Genomic DNA, 24,076 nt, shown 5'->3' on the forward strand with positions numbered 1-24,076 from the left:
TGACATAAATGTCAAATCTATTCTTACCTGGCCATCTGGCCATTCATCACGGAGTAGTCAAGGCCTTGTTTTCTTTCTGTTATTCATTATGAGCATTTGCTGCTGTGAGACACGTATGCCCTTTCAAAGTTTGAAACTCCATTTAACTTAGAACACAAATGTGATCCTCAGGAAATGGTAGCAACTTAATCAGCTTCATGAGGTCGTCCAGATTTTATCATTTGAGGTTGCCTTTTCAGGATGGGACCATTCGGGCCTTTCTTTGGACTAGAGGAGTTGCGTAAATCTGATCATTTCAGGCAGACAAGGATACAAACGGCTAAGAAGTCTATTTTCTATAATCTACAGGTCACAATGTAGGACTTTATTGACCTATCTACACAGTAAAGACAAAAGACTATATCACAACCCCATATGCGTATAGAGAGTAAAGTGGGAGGCCAGCAGTCAAGCTTGTGCTCCACTTAAAAAGTGACCTAAATTTCCTAGAAAAGTTATCATAGCCAGACTTTATTGCTCTCAAAGTGGCTTCAGTCCCCAATTGCACACGCCAGAGCTAAAACATTAGCATACCGAATAACCAAAAAAATCCATATAGCCAAGTGATATTTTAATGTCTTTTACTATATACTTACTATATTTAACCCAAATATACAAACCTCTCTCTGAAAAATCTCCATGTTATTACCCTCTCCTGAAATCAGACCAGCATTAACGCTGAAGCTCCAATCAGAGGTACGATTGGCTGAGGGATGATGACTCATTTCAACAGGCTGGTGTTGGGCTGGTGAAAAGCAGGTGGGTGTACGGGTGGGTGAGTGGTGAAAATGGGGAGGCGTTGGTAAAACCATCTCCCACAGCCTCGAGGGCCTGGATTGTGTCAGAGCGCGGGGTTTTGGTCACACATCATTTACCATAAATAAGCATAAAAAGGGGGCAAAAATGACTTTGTTACCATTTTTCTCCAGAGCCATGGTTACTTGGAGCTAGACTTGGAGGAGAGGCATAGAGACTGAGGGAGAGAGAGAGACTTGCTGATCACAGTCTGCAGCCCCCAGCCTTCCCTCTGTTGCTGCTGCTGCTACAGTACGTGTGAAAGGCGGAGAGAGGGGGCAGCAGAAGCAGAGCTGCTGTTTGTCTCTGAGACTCGGGAGGAGGAGACGGAGGAGAGAGAAGCCTTCGTGAGCTGCGAGCAGAGCATCTCCGGCCAGTCTTCTGGTATGTGTCCAGTGTGAGCGACAGTTCCTGCACACCTCTGCCTGCCGCCTGAGCCACATCGCACAGCAGAATTGACAGCAGCCACGAACACAGGTGAGCGCCGTCCAGAACTCTCAGCATCACTAATGCCACTCAACACCTTCATGTGGCATCTGTCTGCGTATTTGCTGCATTATTTGTGTGCGTGTGTGGGAATGTGACTGGATTTTTGTTTACATCCACATGTCTGCGTGTGAATTAGTGTATGTAAAGGCTTGTTTATCACCTGAGAGAGAAGTGAAAAGGCTCTGGGTAGGTGGCTCCTCTAAATTTAGGAGAGAATTGATCTGGTTTATCCCCTATTCCCCAAGTGTGAAACCCATGTGTTGTTCGCAAAAAAACAAAGTGGGAGGAGTGCAAATCATTTCAACTGCGAAGGAAAACTCGATGAAAACGCCGCAGAGGCTGTTTTTTTCAGCCAGATTTAACACGGTTGTGATTTGTGGCGTGTGTAGGCACAGAAATTTGGAGAAAATCTGCAGGTGTTTACGTTGCGGGCTTACAGTTTTTCTAGAGCTTACTGCCTTTGTCTCAGCTGCGCAAAAGAGATGCTGCATCTTTCCCAAAAGAAAGCATTGGCCATGAGATGGTAAATTTGTTGCAGGTTCAAAGTCTAATTCATCAAAACATGGAGCTTAACACAATCATGCAGGACGAATGATTGAGATTATGCATGGTTGCTTCTGTGGCACAAAGTCGCAGTATTATGTCTACTTTAGGCTGTGTAAAAAAAGGTGTAGTGGCTTTTTTTTATAACTAATTGCCGTGACTGCAGAGAAAGTCTTTGTTATTGTGATGCAAATCGATCTTCTCATCTGCCAGCCAGTTGGAGATTTCAGCCCTCTCCTCCGTGTCGTCGTGTGGTGCGTATTACCTGTGCTGTTGCATTCTGGACTGCGATTTGTGATGCGATGTGTAATGGCAGCTCATAACTGCTTAACCCCCTCCTCCCTCCCCAGGGTTGTTCTAGAATGAGTCAATCCAGACTACAACTTGTTGAATTAACAACTTTTCCCCCCCCTAATTGTGTCCAAACACCCAAAATCTGCAGTCAAGTGAAGTGATTTTGATTTGTGAGCAGGAAAGACAGAGAGGTGTGGCGCTTAGAAAAGCACCATATGGCTGAATGAGGTTTCACAGAGGGACACTTGTCAGGGGCTGGTTTAAACCCCTGAGCCATGACCGTGATCTCCGCTGCCATAGAGAGTGAAAAAATTCCCTCAGTTGTTGCAGTTGTCTGCCTCTCACCGTCAATCTGTCACCAGCTGAAATGCTGAGGAATCAGCTCTAACTCCCCACTGACCCCGCCACATCCTTTCATCACGCCTTTCTCTCTCTACATCTCTGCCATCCATCCATCATCTATCCATCCATCCACCCATCCTCTCTCTCAAATGTTTGTCTCTTCACTTTCACCGAGCATCACCATCCACCCCCCCCCCCCCCCTTTCCCCCCTCCGCACTGGTCGCCACAGAAACGGCTGATTCAGGAAGGGTGGGCGGGTGTCTCAGAGCTCATGCTGCTCTGCCCCATGCGGTGCTTTCACAGGATATTTCTGCTTCTGTGCTGCTTTTATGGCCCTGATATGCTGACAGTTCAGGTGGTTGAGTCACAAACTTATCGGCCACACAAAGGCTGTTTGTTCGCGGCCCTAGAAGGATGCCTTCAGGGTTGAAAGTTACGCTATCGTTCATTATTTTCCTGTTAAGATTTGGACTTGTTTCCCCTATCTTGAAAGAGGGAAGGAGTCTGCCTAAACATACAGTATAAATCATAGGTTAGACGTGGAGCTGCTGTGTGCGTGCGTTTGTGTGTTTAGAGACTACACTGAGGTGATTAATAATGTAATATGCCATGACCAAGTCATTTAATAATAGATATTTTGTGACCTTTCTCTTATATAAGGTTGATAACGCAAAATGGGACTGACGGCAATAAATAAGAAAAATACCTAAATAGAAAATTGATTAAATCAGCCCCTTCAAAACCTCATATTATGCTGGACCCAAGCATACAGTGCAAAATAAATGATTTGTAGTTGGAATGATAGGGTGGATTTACACTTTTTTGTTGCAGTTTTAGGATAGCTCTGGTTGCCATGGAGATCATTTGTAGAATAGCTTAAAACAGTGCTGTACCAAAAAAAAAGGGGGGGGGGGGGCTTCTGAGCAGGAAATGAAACCTGCAGCGCACAGCGATCAGGACACCATGAGTTCACCCCACCCTACCTGATTAAATAAATTTGGAATCCAGGGAGTCACCGAGGAATCTGTGGCAAACAGTAGCTCCAGAAAAACTGTTGTGCTTCCTGAACAACACCTCAATTTTTTTATTGTTATTCATTCATTGATCGCACTGCGTCCTGTGCACAGTATATGTGATGAAGAAAATGTCTACAGGTAATGTTTGAGTGTTTTCATTGAATAATAACAAAGGACTAATCGACAATGAAACTAACAACTGGTTCCCCACTAATCAGCTTGTCTGCCATTGTGTGTTTTCATGTACACAGGAACAAAAAGATATAAATATATGCAGACTGCAGGGGCTCTTTTTTCCTGCCTGCAGTGTTCAGCCATTACAGTGGGCTGTGACGCAGCCAGAGACTGCACGCTGCAGACCGGCCACAAACGCAGCCAGAACAAAGCATGTACGCACAGTCATCCCAGAGAAAAACCCCACATGAAAGAAAGCAGAATCCTCTTCCCCAGCGATCCTCAGCAGCTCGCCATGCTGCCTTTTTAACCCCAGCCTCCCAGGTGTCACTGGGAGTCTGAGGTCGAGCGCTTTTAGATTACCTGCGGGGGGGGATGTAACAGTCCCCCAAGCAGGATCGATAAATACACGGCCATGATTGAAACCCCGATGATCGATACCTGTCAGACTGTATCATGATGCCATATTATGATCCAGATCAGTTCAGTTTGTGCCCTCGCACCAGTGTTTGACATCATACTGTTAACAAGATAATAAACTTTTATTTATCAGGAGCTTCATATGGATTTTATTTGACGTCCCTACTGATGGTCCAACAGGTAAGTCTATGAAAGGAATAACAAATATATAAGTAATTTGCAATATTTGTAACACCTATTGATATTTTAAGCCAAAAAAGTTCCACTTGGGGCGCGGGAAAGTTGAAAATGTCATTACAAAGAAGGTCACAGTGAACCACTTTATTTAAGATAAAAAAGATAAAAGATAAAGAAGGTAAAAAAATAACATGTAGACGCACATACACATGCAGCGGGACACGATGGATCCAGGACTGTGTTTGTCGAATGCCGCGCCACAAAGATATTGCCGGGAGTGAGTAGTATCACGGCTGATGCCCCACTGTGGCCGCCATCTCCCAAACAGCACATTATTTGTTCAGAATAAAACAATCACGGTGCCCAGAATAGTGCTGAGACCAGGGGTTCTGTGTTCAGCAACATCCAGGATGACGTTCTGAGTCACTGCAGTTGTGGTCAAATACCTCCGCTCTGGGTGGGGTGTTCTTTATTAACCTCAATATCACCCTCTGAAAAACAACAACACAGCCCCATCTGGAGACTCTCTCTTCCTGCCATCTGCTCCTCTGCTTTCTGATTGGACAGTTTATTTTAAAGCCCTTTTTATTGGATCAATAAACCCAGGAAGGTGGGGAGTAAAAACGGAAGAGGCCACAGAGGTTGATCATTTTCAAGGTGAAGCCCGAGTTGTTTCCATTTCAACCCAGTTTCTTCATCCCAGAAAGTGCTGACTGGCTTCAAACAGAGCGAGAAAGAGAGAGAGCGCCACACACGGTTGGTGCTAAGTCAACGTCAAACTGACAGAATCAGGAGTTAAATCTGAAAGAACCAGACGCTGCATTTCTGCACAAGCCTACTGTACTGGAGGAGCGACGACAGAATGTTAAATGCTTCTGCAGCTGGTGCCGGTGGGGACTGATGTGCTGGTTCACCCTCACCCCTGGATGCAAACAGGTGGAAAGTTAACGAGGCGGCTATGCACACAATTAATACCTGCTACATCAGAATGATCACTATTTAATTATGCAATATTGAGTAGTTTCAATATTTCCAATCAAATATTGCATTTTTCTATAGTTTTTCCTCTTCCTCATAAACATAATTACTGCTGATAATCTCACCATGGCTCAAAGAAAATTAGCAGACTTTATTTCCACTAATCTTAGCTTATACTATAAATACATTCTTCACAAATCCCAAATCATTCTTCTGCTTTATCTTCCCTCTGCAGTCCAGCCACTACATCTGCTGCATCCATCTGCTAAATCAAATGTATTTCCCAATAGCCAGCCAATGCCATTCAATTAATTATTCAACCAGGCGCGGACTGATGGAATATTAGAGTAAAATTGTCTGCATGAAAGTCCGATCCTTTGGGTCTTTGCACTCCACTGACCGTGGACAAAAAAAATCTGTGTTCGCACCAACAATGAAATACAAAGATTCTTGCAGCTGAGATTTATTTGTCTGCACAGCCGGAACAGATTTAAGATGGTGACACAAGCGCGTGCAGTGCGGAAGGCTTCTAAATGCAATCAGTCGGGTCCATTTGCAACTAAAACTGCAATTGTCACATTACATACATCTTCATTGTCACTGAAGCCATCTGTTGGAATTTCCAGATCGAAAAAAAGTCAGATTGATGCCACGCCGAAGAAAAAGGATCATTAAATATAAATTCACTGGAAACTCTGCCCGAAAATAACTCTGCGGTTATTGGAACGATTCCCACGAGACGCTGCCAGAGAGATTATCTGACCAGCGGACAGACATCCATCCTGCCCTACAAAATCATTTCTTTTTAGGGTACTGCCATCCATAATTAAGACCATTTGGTTTAAAATTATCCAACAGGCTCATTTTCCCCTCTTACATAAATGTACAAAATGAACATTTAATCGGTCGGATCATATACATTGTGTTGATAAAGCCTGCTGGGAATGTCCCCGGAGAGTTCTGCGTAAAATCTGGTTATACTTGCGAGCGCTGCGCACGGATCTGACAAACACACTTGGAGGATTAACCATCGGATGGTCGAGTAAACCAACCACAAACATGTTAGCAAACTCTTGACATCCTTCAAACAGACAGATTGGATCCCTTTCTGCGCAAGCTGTCTCTAGAAGCGCCGTCATCAAGCGGAACTACGTAGATCACCATTATTCCAGTAGTCCCTCTGCTCTGCAGCGCTCTCTTCTTTCCTCGGGGCAACCCAGAAGCTCACAGCTACCTGCTGCTCGCATGCTCCTCCGACTGCCTTTATCAGTTTCCATACTACTTTCTTTATCAGAGAGATGTCCATTTGTTATACAAGTAGTGTTCTTACAAATCACTTAACTCTCCAGTGTGGATATACGGGCTACCGAAGCTGTGTTAATGTAGAATATTTAAGCGCAGTTTAATGGCCCTGTCTTTGCAGAGTCATCCTTGTGGCTTCTGCTGCTTCTCCAACCACACGTTTCCTTTCCAGGGCCACTTTTGGTGCAGAAGGTCAGCCCATTCCTGTAGGGGATTCTGTGGTTTATGCTGTGGAGGACATTAAATCAGTGTCTTGGGGTCAGGTTTTCATCACGACTGTGGTCACTTAAACTGAAAGGGGGGGGGGGGGGACTTCAGACAGGAAGAGGAAGCAGATAAAACTGTGTATAGAGACACATTTGCAAGGCTTTGAGGAGAATCTCTCAAAACTCCCAATGTGTTCTGTCAGCACTCAAGGACAAGTCTGAACATTGAGCAGTATGAAAGCTGTTGCATCAACTGTTGCTCCTTGCTGTCATCTGTCTCATCTGTCAGGAGACCGTATCATCAGAACCTCCATCTATCTAACTCATCCATTCCTCTCTCATGCCTCTAATGGCTTCTATACATTTGTATGCTCAGAACAACATGCATGTTTTTTTTATTGTGTTACAATGAATGTATTAGATTGAACAACGCAGATTTCATAAGTATCTTGATGTGTGAATTGTGTTCTCTTTTGTCCTCACTTCAAGAGTGTGATCAGTTGGGAATTGGCGTCTTTTCTCAGATTCCAAGTCTCCTTTCCTCCTACACTAGCTATCCTTTAATCCTTTCCCAGTTGCTACACATAATCTCAGTCTCACATTCACACTATTAACCAACCTTAGTCCATTAGCCCTCTTCCTGTAATAATATTTTTGCCTTCAGATGCACACACACACTCACACAGTCCCTAGGGTTTTGCTATGATCGATTTAAGTGCGTCGTTTTCTCTTTGTCCTTCAGCTGTGGGAAGTCACCACTAATGGCCACCAGGTTTTCTAATTAGTTAATTATTTCCTATAACAAAGTCTGTACCTCTCAGTTGTTAACTGAGTAGCCGAAGGTTCCTTTTATATTTTTGTCTGTAATGTAAGATGGACACACTTAGGCTCCAATACCCTGTGATGGAAGTTCAATATACCTGAAAAAACCATTATGGTCTATGGAAATGAACTTGTACATACTGCAGCCCAATGCTGTGGCACACATACTTATTATTTTTATTCAAAATGATAGCTTATGCATGACATTAATGACCTCCACACAGATACCTGACCGGGTGATCCATTATTGCTTCACGCGACAAACATCCAGAGTTCTATTTAAATCTTTGAATTTATCAGATGTCGGTGTGTTTGTAGTATTTTTGGGACCACAAACTGCAGAACCACCAGAGGTTCCCTATAAAAGCACTCATTAATTTATGATTACAACCACAAACATCATAGGTCATATCTTTTGATCTGATTTGGTAGCTCTGCCTTTGTGTGTGTGTGTGTGTGTGTGTGTGTGTGGGCGGGGGGGGGGGGGGTTGATGTGCATTTTGCTGTGAGCCAAATCTGAAAAAAGCCTTTGAGATAGAAAGGTCACGGTGGCTTTGACCTTTAATGGCTCCAACCTTGCGTATCCATGTGTCATCGGTGTATCACAGAGGGAGAAAAGGTTCTATTTTAGATTTGAAATGAAGGTGATTTTACCAGGTGACTACCTGATAATGGTCTAAGGTCCTGATGTTTTTTTGTGTAATTACCAGTCATTAAGTAGAATAGAAGCACACACACATACACACTTTGCTTGGCCTTGGGTTCATCTATTGAGATCTGATTGATATGTCCTCTCGGCTCTTTTGTGCTCATACAGACAACTGATTTTTCTGTTCAAACAACTCTGACGTGACTCATTTTTGTTGCTGTGTGCTTTGTAGCTAAAAAGCGCTCGTCATAAAGCAAGGCTACAAGAATGAGGGTGTCAGATGACTCATGCTTCCGAATTTGGGTTGAAACCCAACTGTCCACAGTGTGTCCTGGGCTCCCAACATTAAGAGCAGAGGCTACAGTAGCACAATCAATATTGCTGGTGGTGGAGTTTCAAGGGGCTTTGCTGATTTGTCTATTCCCAATTTACACCCTCATATGGTGCACACTCAGCTAGCTTTTCTGCTTCCTGCTCTATAATGCCAATGCAGATATGGAACAAATCCTCGCTTTATGTTTCACCATCAGAGCCTCAAACCTTGTTTCTATACCGATCTCTGAACGACATCTTGGACAGGAACCATGAAAGCCAGTATTTTGAGTCAGAAGTTAGTTAATGACCCATATAACGCGACTCCTGACCACAGATTAAACTGCTATAGACTTCGAATCAACCCAGCAAGCGTCCGATTTGCTGAAATCCATCGGTGTAATGGAGCAATCTTGTGAAACAACAAGCAATTCAGGAGGTTCAGGCCCTTTTCCCTCAGCGAGAAGATGGCTCAGGGACACGACCATCCTCTTAAGGCGACAGTAAGGCTTTCATGGATTGTTTTCTTTTGAAGTGTTGTTGCATCACATGGAAATAGCTCACATTCAGCTGCCTTCTGCCATCATTCTTTATGTGCAGAAACCAGTGGGAGGACATGTAAAAATGCATAGCAACAGACTCTCTCCTCTCTGATACACTCTCACATTAACACACAAATCGTTGCCAGTACATGTGCAAACCTTGCAAGCCGCCATGGAGTAATTTGGTCCCCTTATTAAAGACTGAACCCATGGGTAAATGGTGTAAATGGCATCGCACAACAAGAATTAGCCTGAGTTAGCGACTCAGCAGCGGCGGTCGAGGGAGAACTTGCATCGCCGCCTGCCCGGTCTGCAAACCCATTCTCCATTTGTGTTTGTGCTGCCATTTCAGAGCTGGATCACCAGTGATGGCACTGCCTTGTCCACAACTTCTGGCTGTCATTAGATCTGCCCGTCTGTCAGCTCACTATGTAGAATAACAAAGGGGGGCTTAGGTGCCGGTATCCTTTTTGCCTTTGGATGGTGCCTGTGTGGAGATGAAGAGAGCGATTTGCCCGTTGAAACCCTGCAATTCTATTTCAGGCCATCCCACACACAGTGGGAGAGGAGCAGAAATGTGTCACCCTTTTAATTACAGCTTTTCAGGTCCCTGTGAAATTTTGTGCATCTGTAAGTAAGGGTTAGCCCTGCTTTGGAATTCAGAAACACCTCCAGTAATTAGCACATCACCGACGTGTATGTCAGCTTTATCTTTTTATTTTCTTTGATTTAAACCTTTTTTTAAAAAAATAAATAAATAAATAAAATTTTGGACTGCATTTGCGCTCCAATACCCGTTTTCTGTTTTCTGGCGGACAGCATTACAACACACATGATCCCAGTGATGTCACCGAGTCACCCACTCTGAGCTTTTCTTAGTCTGTTCTTCTGGCTGAACCACAGAGCTGTTTTTCTTTCCTATAGGGTCAACTCTGTTCAATTAATTTCTCGTTAGTACTGATCCGTGTAAGCTGTGTTAAGAATTTAATCCTTATAACAGATTTATGAGCAAACTGGCTCTGCGAGAGAACGTCGCTCACGTGGTTACATTAATCTCGGGTTTATGATGTGTTGACAGGCAAGAATCGGTTAAAAAAAGCTTCTGATAAAATAATTACAAAAATTTGTAATTTGCATTTGTAGTTGCATGTAAAATAAATACACACACACACACACTGCTCACCTCCTCCATCTGTATTTATGTAAATGAATCACACTTTTCCTGGTTAGCTTCTTGGCTTTTTCCGTTAGCGCGCTGTTGTTGGTTTCCTCTTTCCCTTTCATTACAAGGGTCTCATCCCGCTGAGTTGGCAGGGGGGTGGCTGTATTTACTCAAGCTGGACTCCTACCGGCTCCTGTGCCATTATCCTGGATTGAATATTAGTCTGCTTGGTCACGCTCACTTTCCTGCTGTGTAAAATAATTCCCATCATCAGCGGGCAACAGAACAGCTGGACATGGAAAACGAGGTGCTCCTGTGTGAGAAGATTAGGGACGTCGTGTCCATCCCATTGTCAGCTAGAGATCCTTGAGGTTTTCAATCCAGACCCCACTAGCTCAGCAAATTGCCGGTGAAGGCTAATCTGCCAGCCGATATTGATCCGATACACATAAACTGGTGAAAAATTGTCAACATTAGTCAAATTGATCCATTTTTTTTGTGCTGCAGATACAATGTGTGACCATTCCTCACAGGAAACTGGCTCCATAATGAATATTAACAGAGCCGAAATTGCCGCTAGAATATTGACGAGGCAGAAACGCAGAGTGAGTTTCAGGTAGCAGATGTGCTCAGCTGGTCGGATCAGCTCAGGGTTCTGCGTCATCTGGTGACATCACAGCGCTGCAGCCCACACCAGCACCAGCCACACGAAGATACCATCGAATTCAATAATGGTGTCTTTTGCTTTTACTTTAGTTGCTGGTTTTATTTATGAAACCAAGCTAAAGAGAAATTAAGCATGAAGTGGTGTGTTTCACAGTTTTTATGTTTTTAAGATAATAACAAGGGGGGGGGGGATTAAACCACTACCACAAATTTAATGCTAAAAGCTACACAGACACAAAGTCGGGCACATAATTCACCCGGATAAATTATTCTGTGCCTTGAAAATATTCTTCTGGATGTTGAAGAGGGAGCGAGAGGTTATTTTGAGCCCGCTGCAGATTTCGGTCTCAAGCATGTAGCAATAGTTTAAAAGTAAGCCAAATCATGAGCAGCCTGCAACAAGCAGAGGCTGATTAATTTCTGTGTGAACCAACAATCACTGCACATACTGTTTGTTTGCAATGGCGTAATTGCCGGCATAGAGCTCCGAGATTGGCTGACAACCAAGAACCTGTTGTGATGATTAGGATCTTCTTCTCCACAGCTTTTGTGTGTTAAAGGGATAAAGAAATGAGTGTTTAAACCTGGGTAAATATACAGATGTTTTCGGGCCAAACCTTTTCACTTGAATGGGTGAAAAATGAAGAAGCAATGGCGAGTGGTGAATACAAAGGAGTGGGAAAATCTGGTGTCTGTGTATGCACATTGAGGTGGTAATTAATAATGGGATTTATGAAGGGATTAAAAGTAAGTTTGGATTGGTTTAACAGAGCCTTGATCATGCTCAGTGATTCAGCTGAGTACCTCCTCTCATGTCAGCTTTTACATAAATAAGAGCTTTTTTTGCCATCTCTCTCTCTCTCTCTCTCTCTTCTTCTTCTTCTCTTCCTCTCATGCACACCCACACAGAGCCTGTCAGAGGCACATGAGGATGGGAGGAGGAAGGAGGGAGGTGGGTGAGGCATGCTCTTAACACTCCATCTACAGCTTGTATCTATTATTTCTGCCCCCCATTTCTGAATACCCACCATTCTTTAGTATTTTCTGCGTAGCTGTGGAGGTTTCATACACACATCCTCTATTCTTTGGTCTTAAAATCCAACAATCCAAAATCTTCTCTCTGCAGGGCTGCTGATAATTCCCAGTTAATTAATGTGTAAATTAAGAGGCTGTTAATTTGGATCTAACTGGAAGTTGGGGGAAAAAAATAATGGACAGCTAAATTTAGCCCCTGTTGTGGTTGATGATCTGTGAAATGCCTCCATGCTGTCAATTATGTAAGTACGAAACAACATACTCTGAAAGAGAAACACCGTGTACATTACATGTCTATTTTCGTGCTCTATTGAAACGTACAGAAATATACTGCTCTTAAAAGCTTCTCGTAAATGGGTGTCGTTCAATACTTTGCACCTCACTTGGTTGCCACAGCAACCTGCAGTTTTTCCAACCTTCCTGCAGTTCTCTTCTGTTTCAGGGATGTGCAGTTGTGTTGTCCAAGACGTGTGTTCTCCCACCTGACTCTGTTTCTGCTCAGTCATTAGTGTCAAATACTGAAAGTGAAATTTTAAAACCGTTAGACATTAGAATATTGAGACAGTTGTGCAGTAAAGATCTATAGCAGAGACTGACCATGCAATGAGGACACTAGTGTAGGAGGGAGTCTGCACATACAGGTAATTAGGTCAAGGTGACGCTCGTGGTCGTGAAATGGTCCTTTTTTTAAACCAAACAGGAGAATTTGTGTAATGAGCCTATTGCCATTCCAAAATATCTAGTGAATAAGAACATGGGTGTGATACTGCTACAATGGAGACGTGGGCTCACTCTCCTCTTCCCTCCTTCAATGCAACCAAAGTGCAACCATTTACCATTTTAATGGCCATGAATCTCCTGAACTTGGTCTATGGAGAGGATGGACCGGGATGGAAGCTAGCTTTTTTTTCTCTTTTTGGTGGGGAAGGACAGAGTGTTATGCCCGGGCGCCCAGCCTGCTCTGTTACGTCAGAACTTCACACACTCATCAGCAGCCTTCTGTACCAAAGTTTAGGTGTAAATTCTGCTCACTGCATTTAAACAGCCTGACACCGACACTGCGCCTTTGTGTAACAATCTGGAGCAGAGACTTACAGAACATCTTAATAAGTGGTGTGAAGGGACCATTAATCAAAACACTGGCGCACTCTGTGACGCCATCGCTCCCTAGCAAAGTTCACGCTGGAGAAAAGGGGATTAATCACAATTATTTGACAACGCAACAACTGTCATTTGTCGATTTTACAACGTAGCAGCGCGGTGGTGCAGTTGGTAACTGTCTCCTCACAGCATGTTTAATAATGCATAATTTATTTTATTCATCATCTACATTCTGATCTCACTGCTAATATTTAGGCACATGAGAGTCGATATTCGGCAGTGTTTTCCTCTCAGGAATGATCCAAACGGATCAGCCGCAGGGTCTGAACCCCTTCGGACCAAAATGTCAAAGACTGTTTACACATCCTCGCCAGCCTGCAGTCTTTGGGTTTTTGTCAGAGCCATGAACTTGACTGCTGACCTACGGATGAAGAGCAATAACAGCTCATTCTCACGGCAGATTTATAGACACGCACTGTCTTCCAGAACCACGCCATGATCCGACAATAAGACCAACAAGCTGACTAATATCTTACAATAAGAACTGAAGTCACTCATGACACATTCTACCTTCAGTTTGCTCCTCATTGTCATACTCTAATGAGGCAATTTCTGCTCGCCTACTGTTAATTATTCATGTGTCAGTAATATGTGCAGCTGTTCACTCTCATTTGGAGGAGGAAGAAGGGAGCTCTAATCCATCCCTTCAAGTGAAGCGGCTGATGCAGATACACCCCGTGTCTGTCAATACTGGTTTAAACAGGAGCTTTGTAAGGTTGCTAATGCTGCCTCGTCAGTCAGTCAACTGAAATATTTTGTCTGCTATTACATTTATCGGCTACAGATACGAGTCCCAAAGCATTCTTGGATTCCTGATTTAACCCTCAGCATTGCCAGGAGCACATTTATTGTGACATTTTTCCAGCAGAGAGCAGTGGTAGTTTACCCTGGTGATGTCTGACTGCTAAATGGTGTATATATATAAGTTTGGTTCAGATATTGTAACATTTAGTGCTGTTCCAGGGATTTAAACAAACTCTTCAAGTATAATCTGTGCCATTCCAGCATCACGAATGTTAGCACAGCTGGACTAATGTGAGATTGAATTTGCTTACAAAATGAAACTATGCCTGATTCAACACCACATATTTTTAGAAATGCCCAAATCACAGAATAAAAGGCTCCGACAATCAACACAAACCAGACCGGCCTAATCCTGTTATTACACCATGATATCAGTAAACATGGTATATGCAATAATGCTGGTACCGCTGCATCAGTTCACAAGAGCATATTTGTATTTGCTCCCTTTTTAATATTTGAGTTTACTGTAGTTTGCTAAAGTGATTGTACATGTGTGCAACAATTTAGGCCAATTTTCTATGCAAATCCTGCAAAATTCTGAAAATCCTGTAATCCTTTATAAGGATCCCAGTTAACAGCATGGTCTGTGTGCTCGCTTCATGGCAATTAAGGGCATTTGAAAATGGTTTTTGGTCTACCGTGTTCTATTATATTTGAGAAAAGACAAAACCCATAGTTCTTAGTAAATGAACTTTTTTTTTTAACCTGTTTTCATCATTGTCAGTTGAGGAATTATATCATTTGAGGTTCAAAAATATCCCTAACTACTTCTGTCTCTGTTTCCCTGACAGGGGAACCTGTGTCCACCGAGGTGATCAGGGTAGAGGAGCATGTAGTGGCAGCCATGTCGCTGGAGATGGAGAAGACCATCACCAAGCTCATGTATGACTTCCAGAGGAACTCCACTTCCGACGACGACTCTGGATGTGCGCTGGAGGAATACGTGTGGGTCCCCCCGGGCCTCAGTCCTGAGCAGGTACGTCAGTCAGGCGACCTTCTCGCAGACTTTCAACCCACACTCGCTTTTCCTTTCACAGGGAGCGGTTCATTAGCTAATGCTCATTCTGCTCCGTCGTAGTCAGACTGTATCAAATTGCATCGGTCAGAATAATTGAATTACTTGGATGATAGAGTGACTTTTGGCTAATAATCCTGATGTGGAAAATGTAGCCATGTGAAAATAAGGCCATGAATCATTATTGTCTTCAAACCTCCTTCATGGTGTTTTAGTGTCTTTGAGTTGAAAAGGCCGGAGGAGGGAAGGGCAGGGGATGACACATGAAATCACTGAGATTTAGCTGTCAGACATTTCATGGAAGGGTAATTGTGAGGACATTTTTAGCTGTCAGAAGCAAAACTAAAGCTGATTGGAACCAGGTTCAGTGCGGGAAGGATTGAATACAGCAGCAAAAGGAAGCACAGCTGCATTCACCGGCCAACTGGTTAACGCCTGAAGTTATTCATGTCTGCCTTTTTGTGAATTCCACTATAAAAGTAAAGTAAGAAACTCCCTGACTACCATCAAATTAACCGAGGAAACTACAGAAGTGGATCCGGTATCATGTTTTTGGACTATGCGGCAGATTAGCACAGCTTTGCTGTGATTCCCAACGGTATGGAGGTAAATTGCTTTAGTGAATGTTAAGATAAGCCTAATCGAAAAAGCTTGGCATTTGTTTTGCGCAGCTACTTTTCGCAATTCCCAGTCTGGGCTCATTTGCAGTTTAAATGCATTTTAATTGCCCTCTCTCCCGAGCTGATGTAATAATTCGTGCACACACCCCCAAAAAAGGTTTGTCCTCTTTCAAAAAGATGCTGCTGTTTTTAAAAATAAAAATAAATAAACTTGTTTTTCTTTTAAGGCCATCACACTAATGTAACCGGCCTCCCAGGGCTGTGTTAACAGATGACAGGCTGTGCTGATAACAGTCATTTTCTCCAGTCATCCATCTTGACAGGATGCTGAAAGAGGGTGAAGCGTCTCTCATCCAACAGGGGGTGCAGGCAATTGTAGCTGTCCGTTGCTTTTTAATGCATTAATTATTTTTAAGCCTGTCATTGTGATTCCTCTCCACACAATGTCATTAATGTGACTCGGATTTTAATCGTCATTCTGCATGTTGTTAGTCCCTGACTCAGTACATCTTCAATGTCTTTAGGTCAATTTGTGCCGTAATTGGCTTGTTGAAATATTTGACTTCTCAAATTTAACTTACCGTCTCCTCCAAAATTGTCCTTCATGGAAGAAGCTACTGTATTAAATCCCCTCACTATAAAACTGGCCCATGGCTCAGTGTCACCCTCACCAGTGCAGAACAAAATATGCGGGTGAGTCAGGAACAACAGGATATTACATTCAGATACATCACCTCCTTTGCACCGCGGGTCATGTAATCCATGAAGATGTCACCTAAATGGGTCATTACACTACAAAGAGCCCAAAGTCAATTCAATTTCCCTACGGGGATGAATAAAGTACATCTTAATCTTAAAGTCGGTGTTGCATAAAATGGGGCAGTAGATAAGATCTGTCTACACCCTGATAAAATAAAGAAAACAAAATTTGCTGTTGTGGAAATCTGCCTTGGAGGAAGCAGCATTACTACAAAAGTTTACCAGTTTTAGTTATAGTGATAGCAGGATGCTCCATCCTAGTCAGGGTCACATGGCTGCTAGCGTCTGTCACAGCAGTCGTGGTGAGAGGCAGGAATACACCCTGGACTGCTCACCATCCCATCACAGGACACGCACTCATTCACTCTCACCCAGGGGCAGTTTTAAGTCTTTGTGCCTATTTACACAACAAAAACGCAAGGTTTCATTGCAGTTATGCCTTTTGTTTACACAAGAACGGTGTCCAGACACAATCCACGAGCTTTTAAGAAAGTGCTCCAGAGTGAAAACATTATGGTTTTTAGTGAAAATGATGGCAGCTATGGTTGACTACCGAGCCACAGGTGTGCTGCTAACTGTGTAAGGTTTGTTGTCACTCCTCCAACAAAATGTGGACTTGCTGCGTCCCTACGCTGACACATGGAGGCTCATTTTTTTATTCACCACAGACTGAATCAATCGCTGACGGACATCGCAGTTTTGGTCAGTGGGAGGAAGCTCCGATGGCATGTATAAACTCACGCAGGCACGAGATGGAACATGATTTAAAGACTTGAGCTGGATCAAAGAGATCCGATCGTTGGGAGATTAGCGAATAAATGATAAGGTTTGATCAGTAACTTTTTAACGGGAGCTGGACTTTAAAAGTGTACTTTTCAGATCTATATTTTTCCCATCAAAGTCCAACTGCAGAGACATTAAATCTAATTGCAAAGCAGCCAAGATTACCTCTGTGTCTGCAGCGGTAGCAGAGTTTATGGCGCTGCAGCACAAATCTCAGGCACTCTTTAAGGGTAATTATTAAAGCACGGCATGTATGCCATAAAGACCCTGTTGAATGGTTCTGAAACAAAGGAGGGCTTGTCACAATCGATGAATGAAAGACCTCTAAATCCTTTAATTATCTCCTTCCCCCAATGCTACCAGCTTTGCCTTAGATGAATAAGAGTCAATATTCAATAGACTTCCTAATATATCATGTTGCCGCTGGATAATTAAAATTACTATTACAAATTTATAATGACGTCTTTGGAGTGACAACCCAAAATATTTATTCCGTTTTGCTATTGTTTCTTTTAGGTTCATCAGTATTATAATTCCTTGCCAGAGGAGAAGGTCCCATATATAAACAGTCCTGGAGAGAAATATCGGCTCAAGCAACTGCTTCACCAGCTGCCACCGCACGACAATGAGGTACAAAAAGGTTAAAGTCAGAAGTATAAACGAACACTTCGTCTTTGCTCCAGTGTTTTTTAAGATGACAACCTGTTCCTCAGGTCCGTTATTGCAACATTTTGGATGAGGAGGAGAAACGAGAGCTGAAGATCTTCAGCAACCAACGGAAGAAGGACAACTTGGGGAGAGGCAACGTCCGTCCTTTCCCTCCCAACATCAGTGGGGCTGTTTGTGATAAGGTAAAACTCCATCCTTATTCCCTGTGTATTGCCTCAAATATCATGACACTCCCTTGTTTTTGCTTTATTGTTCCGGCTTGTAGCATACATACAGTATATCCCCCTCTCCTTGTTTTATCCTCTTCCACACCATCATTTCCTTCTTCCCATCCTGTTCTGCTCTTTTTTTCTTCAGTGCGGTGGTCAGATTAACGGTGGAGACATTGTGGTTTTCGCTGCGAGGGCCGGTCATGGACAGTGCTGGCACCCTCACTGCTTTGTCTGTGGCAGCTGTGAAGAGCTACTGGTAGATCTCATCTACTTCTACCAGGATGGCAAAATCTACTGTGGCCGGCACCATGCTGAGAGGCTAAAACCCCGATGCTGCGCTTGTGATGAGGTGCCTTTCTGTTCTTGTAGCCCCCGCGGGTTTGAAATGGCTGAATGATTCATGGCTCTGGCATTTAAATGTAGTCAGATGAGAGACTATGTCGCCATTACTCTGATTGTCATCACTACTGATAACATCCAGGCCAGACAAAATTTTAATTTTTGCCGATATGCTAAATCGATAATGTTCTCTTACTTGGGTGGTAATAATCTGAAATATTGTGTTTTTAATCTCTTATGGGGATCATTTTTCTTAATCTCTCATTATTTCCATCCAAGTCATACATAATTTCACGTCAGCTATATACGTTTATTTTGCAGGGCACTTTAAACTACAGGACGTACAACATTTCTTTTAAATTACAATTTGCAACAGGAAAAAACATTCAAACAAACTGGGAGGTGTCGTATAGTTTATGTTAACGAGGACATTGCTTCATTTCAACTACTGCCCTGCAGATAAAAGCGTACAGTTTATTTGCGGGCCAATAATGGACCCCTGATCCGTCCCAATTGTCAGATCTCTCTCAGTTGACCATGCTCCTAAATTATTAAAATGTCACGACTGCAAATTGGTGTCAGATTAGTTTAAACCCAGTTTAATGAATGAGTTTACATTAGCTTGTGGCCTCACTTCATCTTAGGGACTTTATGCCATGATACTCCCCCCTGATTAATGTTCTAATGTCTGGGGTCACACAGCTAATCTTTGCTGATGAATGCACCGAAGCGGAGGGCAGACACTGGCACATGAAGCACTTCTGTTGCTATGAGTGCGAGACCACCCTCGGAGGCCAGCGCTACATCATGAAGGATGGACGGCCACACTGCTGCAACTGCTTTGAGTCCCTTTATGCAGAGTACTGCGATGCATGCGGAGAACACATAGGTACCTGTCTTCTGTTTGTCTTTGCTCTTTTCTCGCTACTTATTTATGTAAATTCACATATTTTTGCCCCCCTACACTTACATCAAGTAATAGCCACTTATTGTAAGAGTGGGTCTTATCTCTGTTAGCCTTGTCTGCCACAGCTGTGGAGAGGTGGAGAAAAGACAGTGAAATGTGAATGGTTATTATCCTCCCATCCCCGACAAACAATGAAGGAGGCTGTTTTAGAGGATGCTCCAATAATCCATGACTGCTGTAAAAGATGTTTCCTTCCTCTAGTTTAAGAGCATCGTGTGCATTTTGGGGCTTTCTTGCAGTGACTGTGCATGAGCACAAACTCGCAATAACTTTTAACATTCCATTTATAGGCTTTGACATTTTATCCCCTTTAAAGCAGCTGGACCAAAAAAGGATTCATTTAATGTGTAATGATGAAACTAAGGCTGCAGGCTGTGCATATTTAAAGGAGCATTGAAGCTCCATCGGTAACGCCCACAGTTGTATAACCACTGTCACGTTATAAACATCTATAACTTTTTTTTTTTACCACTTTAAGGTATTGACCAAGGACAGATGACGTACGATGGACAGCACTGGCATGCAACTGAAGAATGCTTTTGCTGTGCCCACTGCAAGCGTTCTCTGCTGGGTCGTCCATTCCTGCCAAAGCAGGGTCAGATCTTCTGCTCACGGTCCTGCAGTGCCGGCCAGGTAGGCAAAACTATTACTGAAATGATACCAGCTCGATTGTTGCTCTGTTCCGGGGCATATTTGTGGCTAACGTTGAGGATGTAAACCCAATAAGGGTCAAGGATGTTCGCTCCTCCTGCTTTAGGGTTGATTTGTAATTGTGCGTTGACCCAACTCAAAGCCTAACGACCGCGTGCAGAGTGCAGGTACCCAACCACACCGGGAGCCTTTTAGACTTGTTCACTGGTGCGTGAACTTCCTTCTTCATTTACGCTTCCATTCTTCTGTTTATACTGTCCTTGCAGTCAGGTGTAAGCAGAAGGCTTCTGTGGGGAATTGATGAAGCAAGAGTCTTACAAACGCACATGGATTATTTACAGTTTTCGTTGGTCTTCAGGCTATTTTTCCGTGGTGTAGGTAGAGGAAAATGAATGGAGCTCCCAGAACAGAACAGAGAACTGCCACATAAAACTTAACCAGTTTCTTTTGACAAATGGAATTGGCTGAATTTAATCACTTAATTGTTTACTTTCAATCAATCAGGATCCAGATGAGTCTGACTCCTCAGACTCAGCTTTCCAAAGTGCCCGTTCCCGGGAGTCCCGCCACAGCACCAAGATTGGGAAAAAAGAGCGCAGGAATGCTGAGCAGGAGTGGAGGAGTGTAGAGGCCCGCCAGTCAGCTCCTCCACCCATGCCTGACCGTCTGTCTGCTGAAAACGACGCCCTTTCTGTTCAGATGGACCATTTAAGCCTCTCATCGAGCCAGACCCCAAGCAGAACACCAAACCGCACACCCAGCCGTACTCCGAGCCGAGCCCCAAGCCTTAACCAGGTGTGGATGAGCCGGGATGACCCTTATGTTCCTGCGGCTTATGAGGGCCCTCAGCGGGAACCATCCCCTTCCCCAACATCTATACATATGCTTGGGCAGTGTAACCTAAGGCAGGGCTACAATCCCAACGCAAATGCTCACCCTGCAGCTCAGAGTCCCGCCAACCCAGGGAAGAGGCCCGATTCCTGGGGGAAAGAGCAAGGAAATGCCAAAAGGACCCCTATGGCTGCTCTGAGGGGCCACTCCTTCAATGAAAACTGGACCCACCACACCCAAGAGGAGTTCAGGCCTAACAAGCTGCGCACCCAGATGAGCTTCAATGAGATGTCCAGCCAGAATCAAGGCTTTTCTGATAAACGAAGTATCAGTCTGCATGGTTTCCAGAGAAATGGCCGACCCCCTCTGACCAGGAGAAACCCTATAAATGCCATGAGTTTCAATGAGCCTCTCACACCTCTGGAACAGACTCCTCGTGGATCCATGGACTCTATTACTATCTCTAATACTGCAGGTATTATTAAATGCATCATACAATATATTTTGCTTTCCCTTTTTGGGGGGGGGTTGGGTAATTCTTGTTGTCTCATTTCACTGCTTGTTTTTCTTGTATACATAAAGCAGCCAAATGTTTTTAGAGATTTGGAACAGCAAACAGGGATTTCTTGTTTTGATCTGAATAGTGCAAATTCTTGGAGAGGCTCACTGTAATTGAATGGCATATCATCTTAAAGCCTGACTTCAGTTTAATGGTTTTCACAGGTAACTCTCTGGATGGCGCAACTAAGCGACAGGAGCACCTGTCTCGGTTCTCCATGCCTGACCTGAGTAAAGACTCCGGAGTTAACGTGTCCGAAAAGAGCAACATGGGCACCCTCAGTTCCTCGGTCCAGTTCCACAGCACCGAGTCGCTGTCCTCTTCTCGACCCTACAATAATAATGCGTACGCTCCTTTTAGAGTTGGCTACCCGCTGCAGTACTGGGACGGCCCGCAGCCGCTCGGCTTTGATGGCAAAGGTCGCGTGGGTGTGATGGGCAGCAGTGGAAATCTGCGGATGCCTCCCATGAGTGACAGAATGCCCCGTCGGCTCATTAATGGGCAGGAGGGCATGTCACAGCAACAGCAGCCGCCACCGAGACGACGCAAACACCACCGTGGCAACCATGGTAACGGGCAGCACCGCAGCGGGCGTCATCACAAACGCTCTCGGCGTTCACGTTCTGACAACGCTTTGCACCTGGTGGCTGACCGTCCCACTCACGTGGTGGAGCTACCATTCCGTCGTGTCCAGGAGGATTACGATCGCCTCCCCTCTGGTAATGTTCGAGAGATGTTTGGCCCCGAGGCGGGCGGGTACAGGCAGCAACCACACCGACCTTGCCCCCGCACCACCTCGGATCTCACCCTGCAGAATGCTGGCTGGCAGCCCGTGGGTCTTGGTGGGCCATGTTGGGGTAACGGATACGTGGAGGCGCAAGATCCCTGGTGCTCCAGCTGCTCCTCTTCCTCGGAGTCTGAGGCAGATGAGGGTTATTTTCGGGGCGAAGCGATTCCTCGGCCCGTGCAGCTTTGCTACATCAAAAATGAGGACTTGCGTCATCGCTACAGCCCCTCGGGGATGGCTGGCCATCATGGACCTCTGCACGGACCAATTCATGGCCAGCTGCACACCCGCCAGAGGAAGAAGAGCAAAAACTGCATAATTTCCTAGATATAGAGCAAAGGGATGATGAGGGATGAGTATCAGAGTAAAAAGGATGAGAGAGAGAGAGATAAGGAGACAGTGAAAACACCAGAGAAGTTGAACAGAGGGAGTGGGAAGGTGAGTGAGAATGCTCACAGTGAATGTGTGTGTGTGTGAGTGAGTGAGTGCTTGCCTGTGTGTGTGTGTTGTGGTTGAAGAGAGGAAAGGGCCTATTTTGTGCTTGTGAGCTTATACAACTCTACACTGGGTGTTTGTGCACACCTACACACCATGATCTAATCACAAGAGGAAGCTTGGCAGGCTTACACAACCTAAATGTTTAAGGCCTGCGATGGCACCAGGGAGCACTGATGGAGTCGACTAATAAATATACCGTGGTCAAGGTAAATAATATCACGTATGTGTGTGTCTGTGCATGTATCCATGTTACAGAGAGACTGATTACATTTTCTAGACTTCGCTCTCCTTGAAACAGGAGGAGAAGCTGGTCAAACCGCAGCGACCTGACTGTTCACGTCAGCCCTGCGATCCAGGCCCCCGAGCTCGGAGACCTATTCTGTGTGACCCCCTCCCCCCAAAAGAATTGTATCGGGGTAGTTAAAGTTATGTGCTAGATTCCAGGCTATGTCATTGTTTACCTCAGTGGAATCCAAATGCTGCTGGAATATAGTGTTGGCTCGCTGGCCCCGTTATCACCTTGTACAAATAACCTGTTGAACTTCGTGCTCTAACTAGCAGCTCTTCATGCTTTACCGAGGACAGAGAGCTGGACGGCCTCTGCTCCGTCACCTTTCAGGCACAGTAACGTCAGGTATGGTCCCATTTTATCTTCTGCAACATGCTTTGTTTTTTGACAGTTACATATAGATGAATTATGATAAAGCTAATAATGATAATAATGATAATAATAGTAATAACCAAGTGATTAAAAATAATACCCGCTTAGATGTATGTATAGTAATAAACTAAACTAATGGCTGTACCGTGGTAATGTAAATGTTATGTACATATGGTCTTAAATATTTATATATTTTGTAATTAAAGAATCATTATTTGTATAACATAATTTAGAGATAGAGAGACTTGCATGTCAATTTATTGTTGTTGTCTAATACTGGAAATAAAGTGTAATTGAATGAATGACCAGAAAGTCGTACTGTTTTAAGCAAATTTTTAAACCTGTTTCTACCATTTATAGCAGTTGTGTGCAGAACCAGCCAGGTATTCCTCAAACGGGGGCCTGGTCTGGTCTGGTACGCATCTTTTTAAAAAATCTTATTGATCATTTTCATTTGCAAATACAGTGTACATAACAAACTGTGTAGCGGCAGTCTGAACTGATGAGTCAGGCGGCATCAAATCACTCTAAAAATGTCTCCTCCACGCGGTGCCCTCCAGTGTCCCAGTGGTCCGGGCTAAAACACACTCGTGAAAGGATCCTTCATAATAAGCATCTTTACCACGATGCCAAATGTTTCCCATTCCCCACAGAGAGGCGCATGCAGAGATGACAGTGGGGACAAGAGGGGGACGTCTGTCAGAATTGGCGTGAGAAATTGTCTATTTCCATAGAAAGACTTTTTTCTTGCATCTGCAACCTGTTGCCAGACTGTTTTTTCTTGCACTGCCACTAT

General features: G+C 44.0%; 1 protein-coding gene across 2 annotated transcripts; it reads left to right on the forward strand.

Moving 5' to 3' along the window:
* The first annotated feature begins 851 nt into the window (after nt 1–851).
* Nucleotides 852–23,582, forward strand: LOC130530025 (prickle-like protein 2). Of its 2 annotated transcripts, XM_057040858.1 has the most exons (10): nt 852–1,311; nt 11,839–11,881; nt 14,721–14,905; nt 17,623–17,736; nt 17,820–17,957; nt 18,133–18,336; nt 19,029–19,215; nt 19,772–19,926; nt 20,449–21,250; nt 21,499–23,582. In XM_057040858.1, exons 3-10 carry the CDS (start codon nt 14,774–14,776, stop codon nt 22,446–22,448), a joined length of 2,682 nt encoding a protein of 893 aa, XP_056896838.1. In that variant the 5' UTR covers nt 852–1,311; nt 11,839–11,881; nt 14,721–14,773; the 3' UTR covers nt 22,449–23,582. The 2 variants fall into 2 exon arrangements, with proteins under 2 accessions (XP_056896838.1, XP_056896837.1); XM_057040857.1 differs by lacking the exon at nt 11,839–11,881 and having other exon boundaries at nt 853–1,311.
* Nucleotides 23,583–24,076: the final 494 nt, after the last annotated feature.

This window comes from Takifugu flavidus, chromosome 8 (genome assembly GCF_003711565.1).
Source record: "Takifugu flavidus isolate HTHZ2018 chromosome 8, ASM371156v2, whole genome shotgun sequence".
NCBI classification, from domain to species: Eukaryota; Metazoa; Chordata; class Actinopteri; order Tetraodontiformes; family Tetraodontidae; genus Takifugu; species Takifugu flavidus.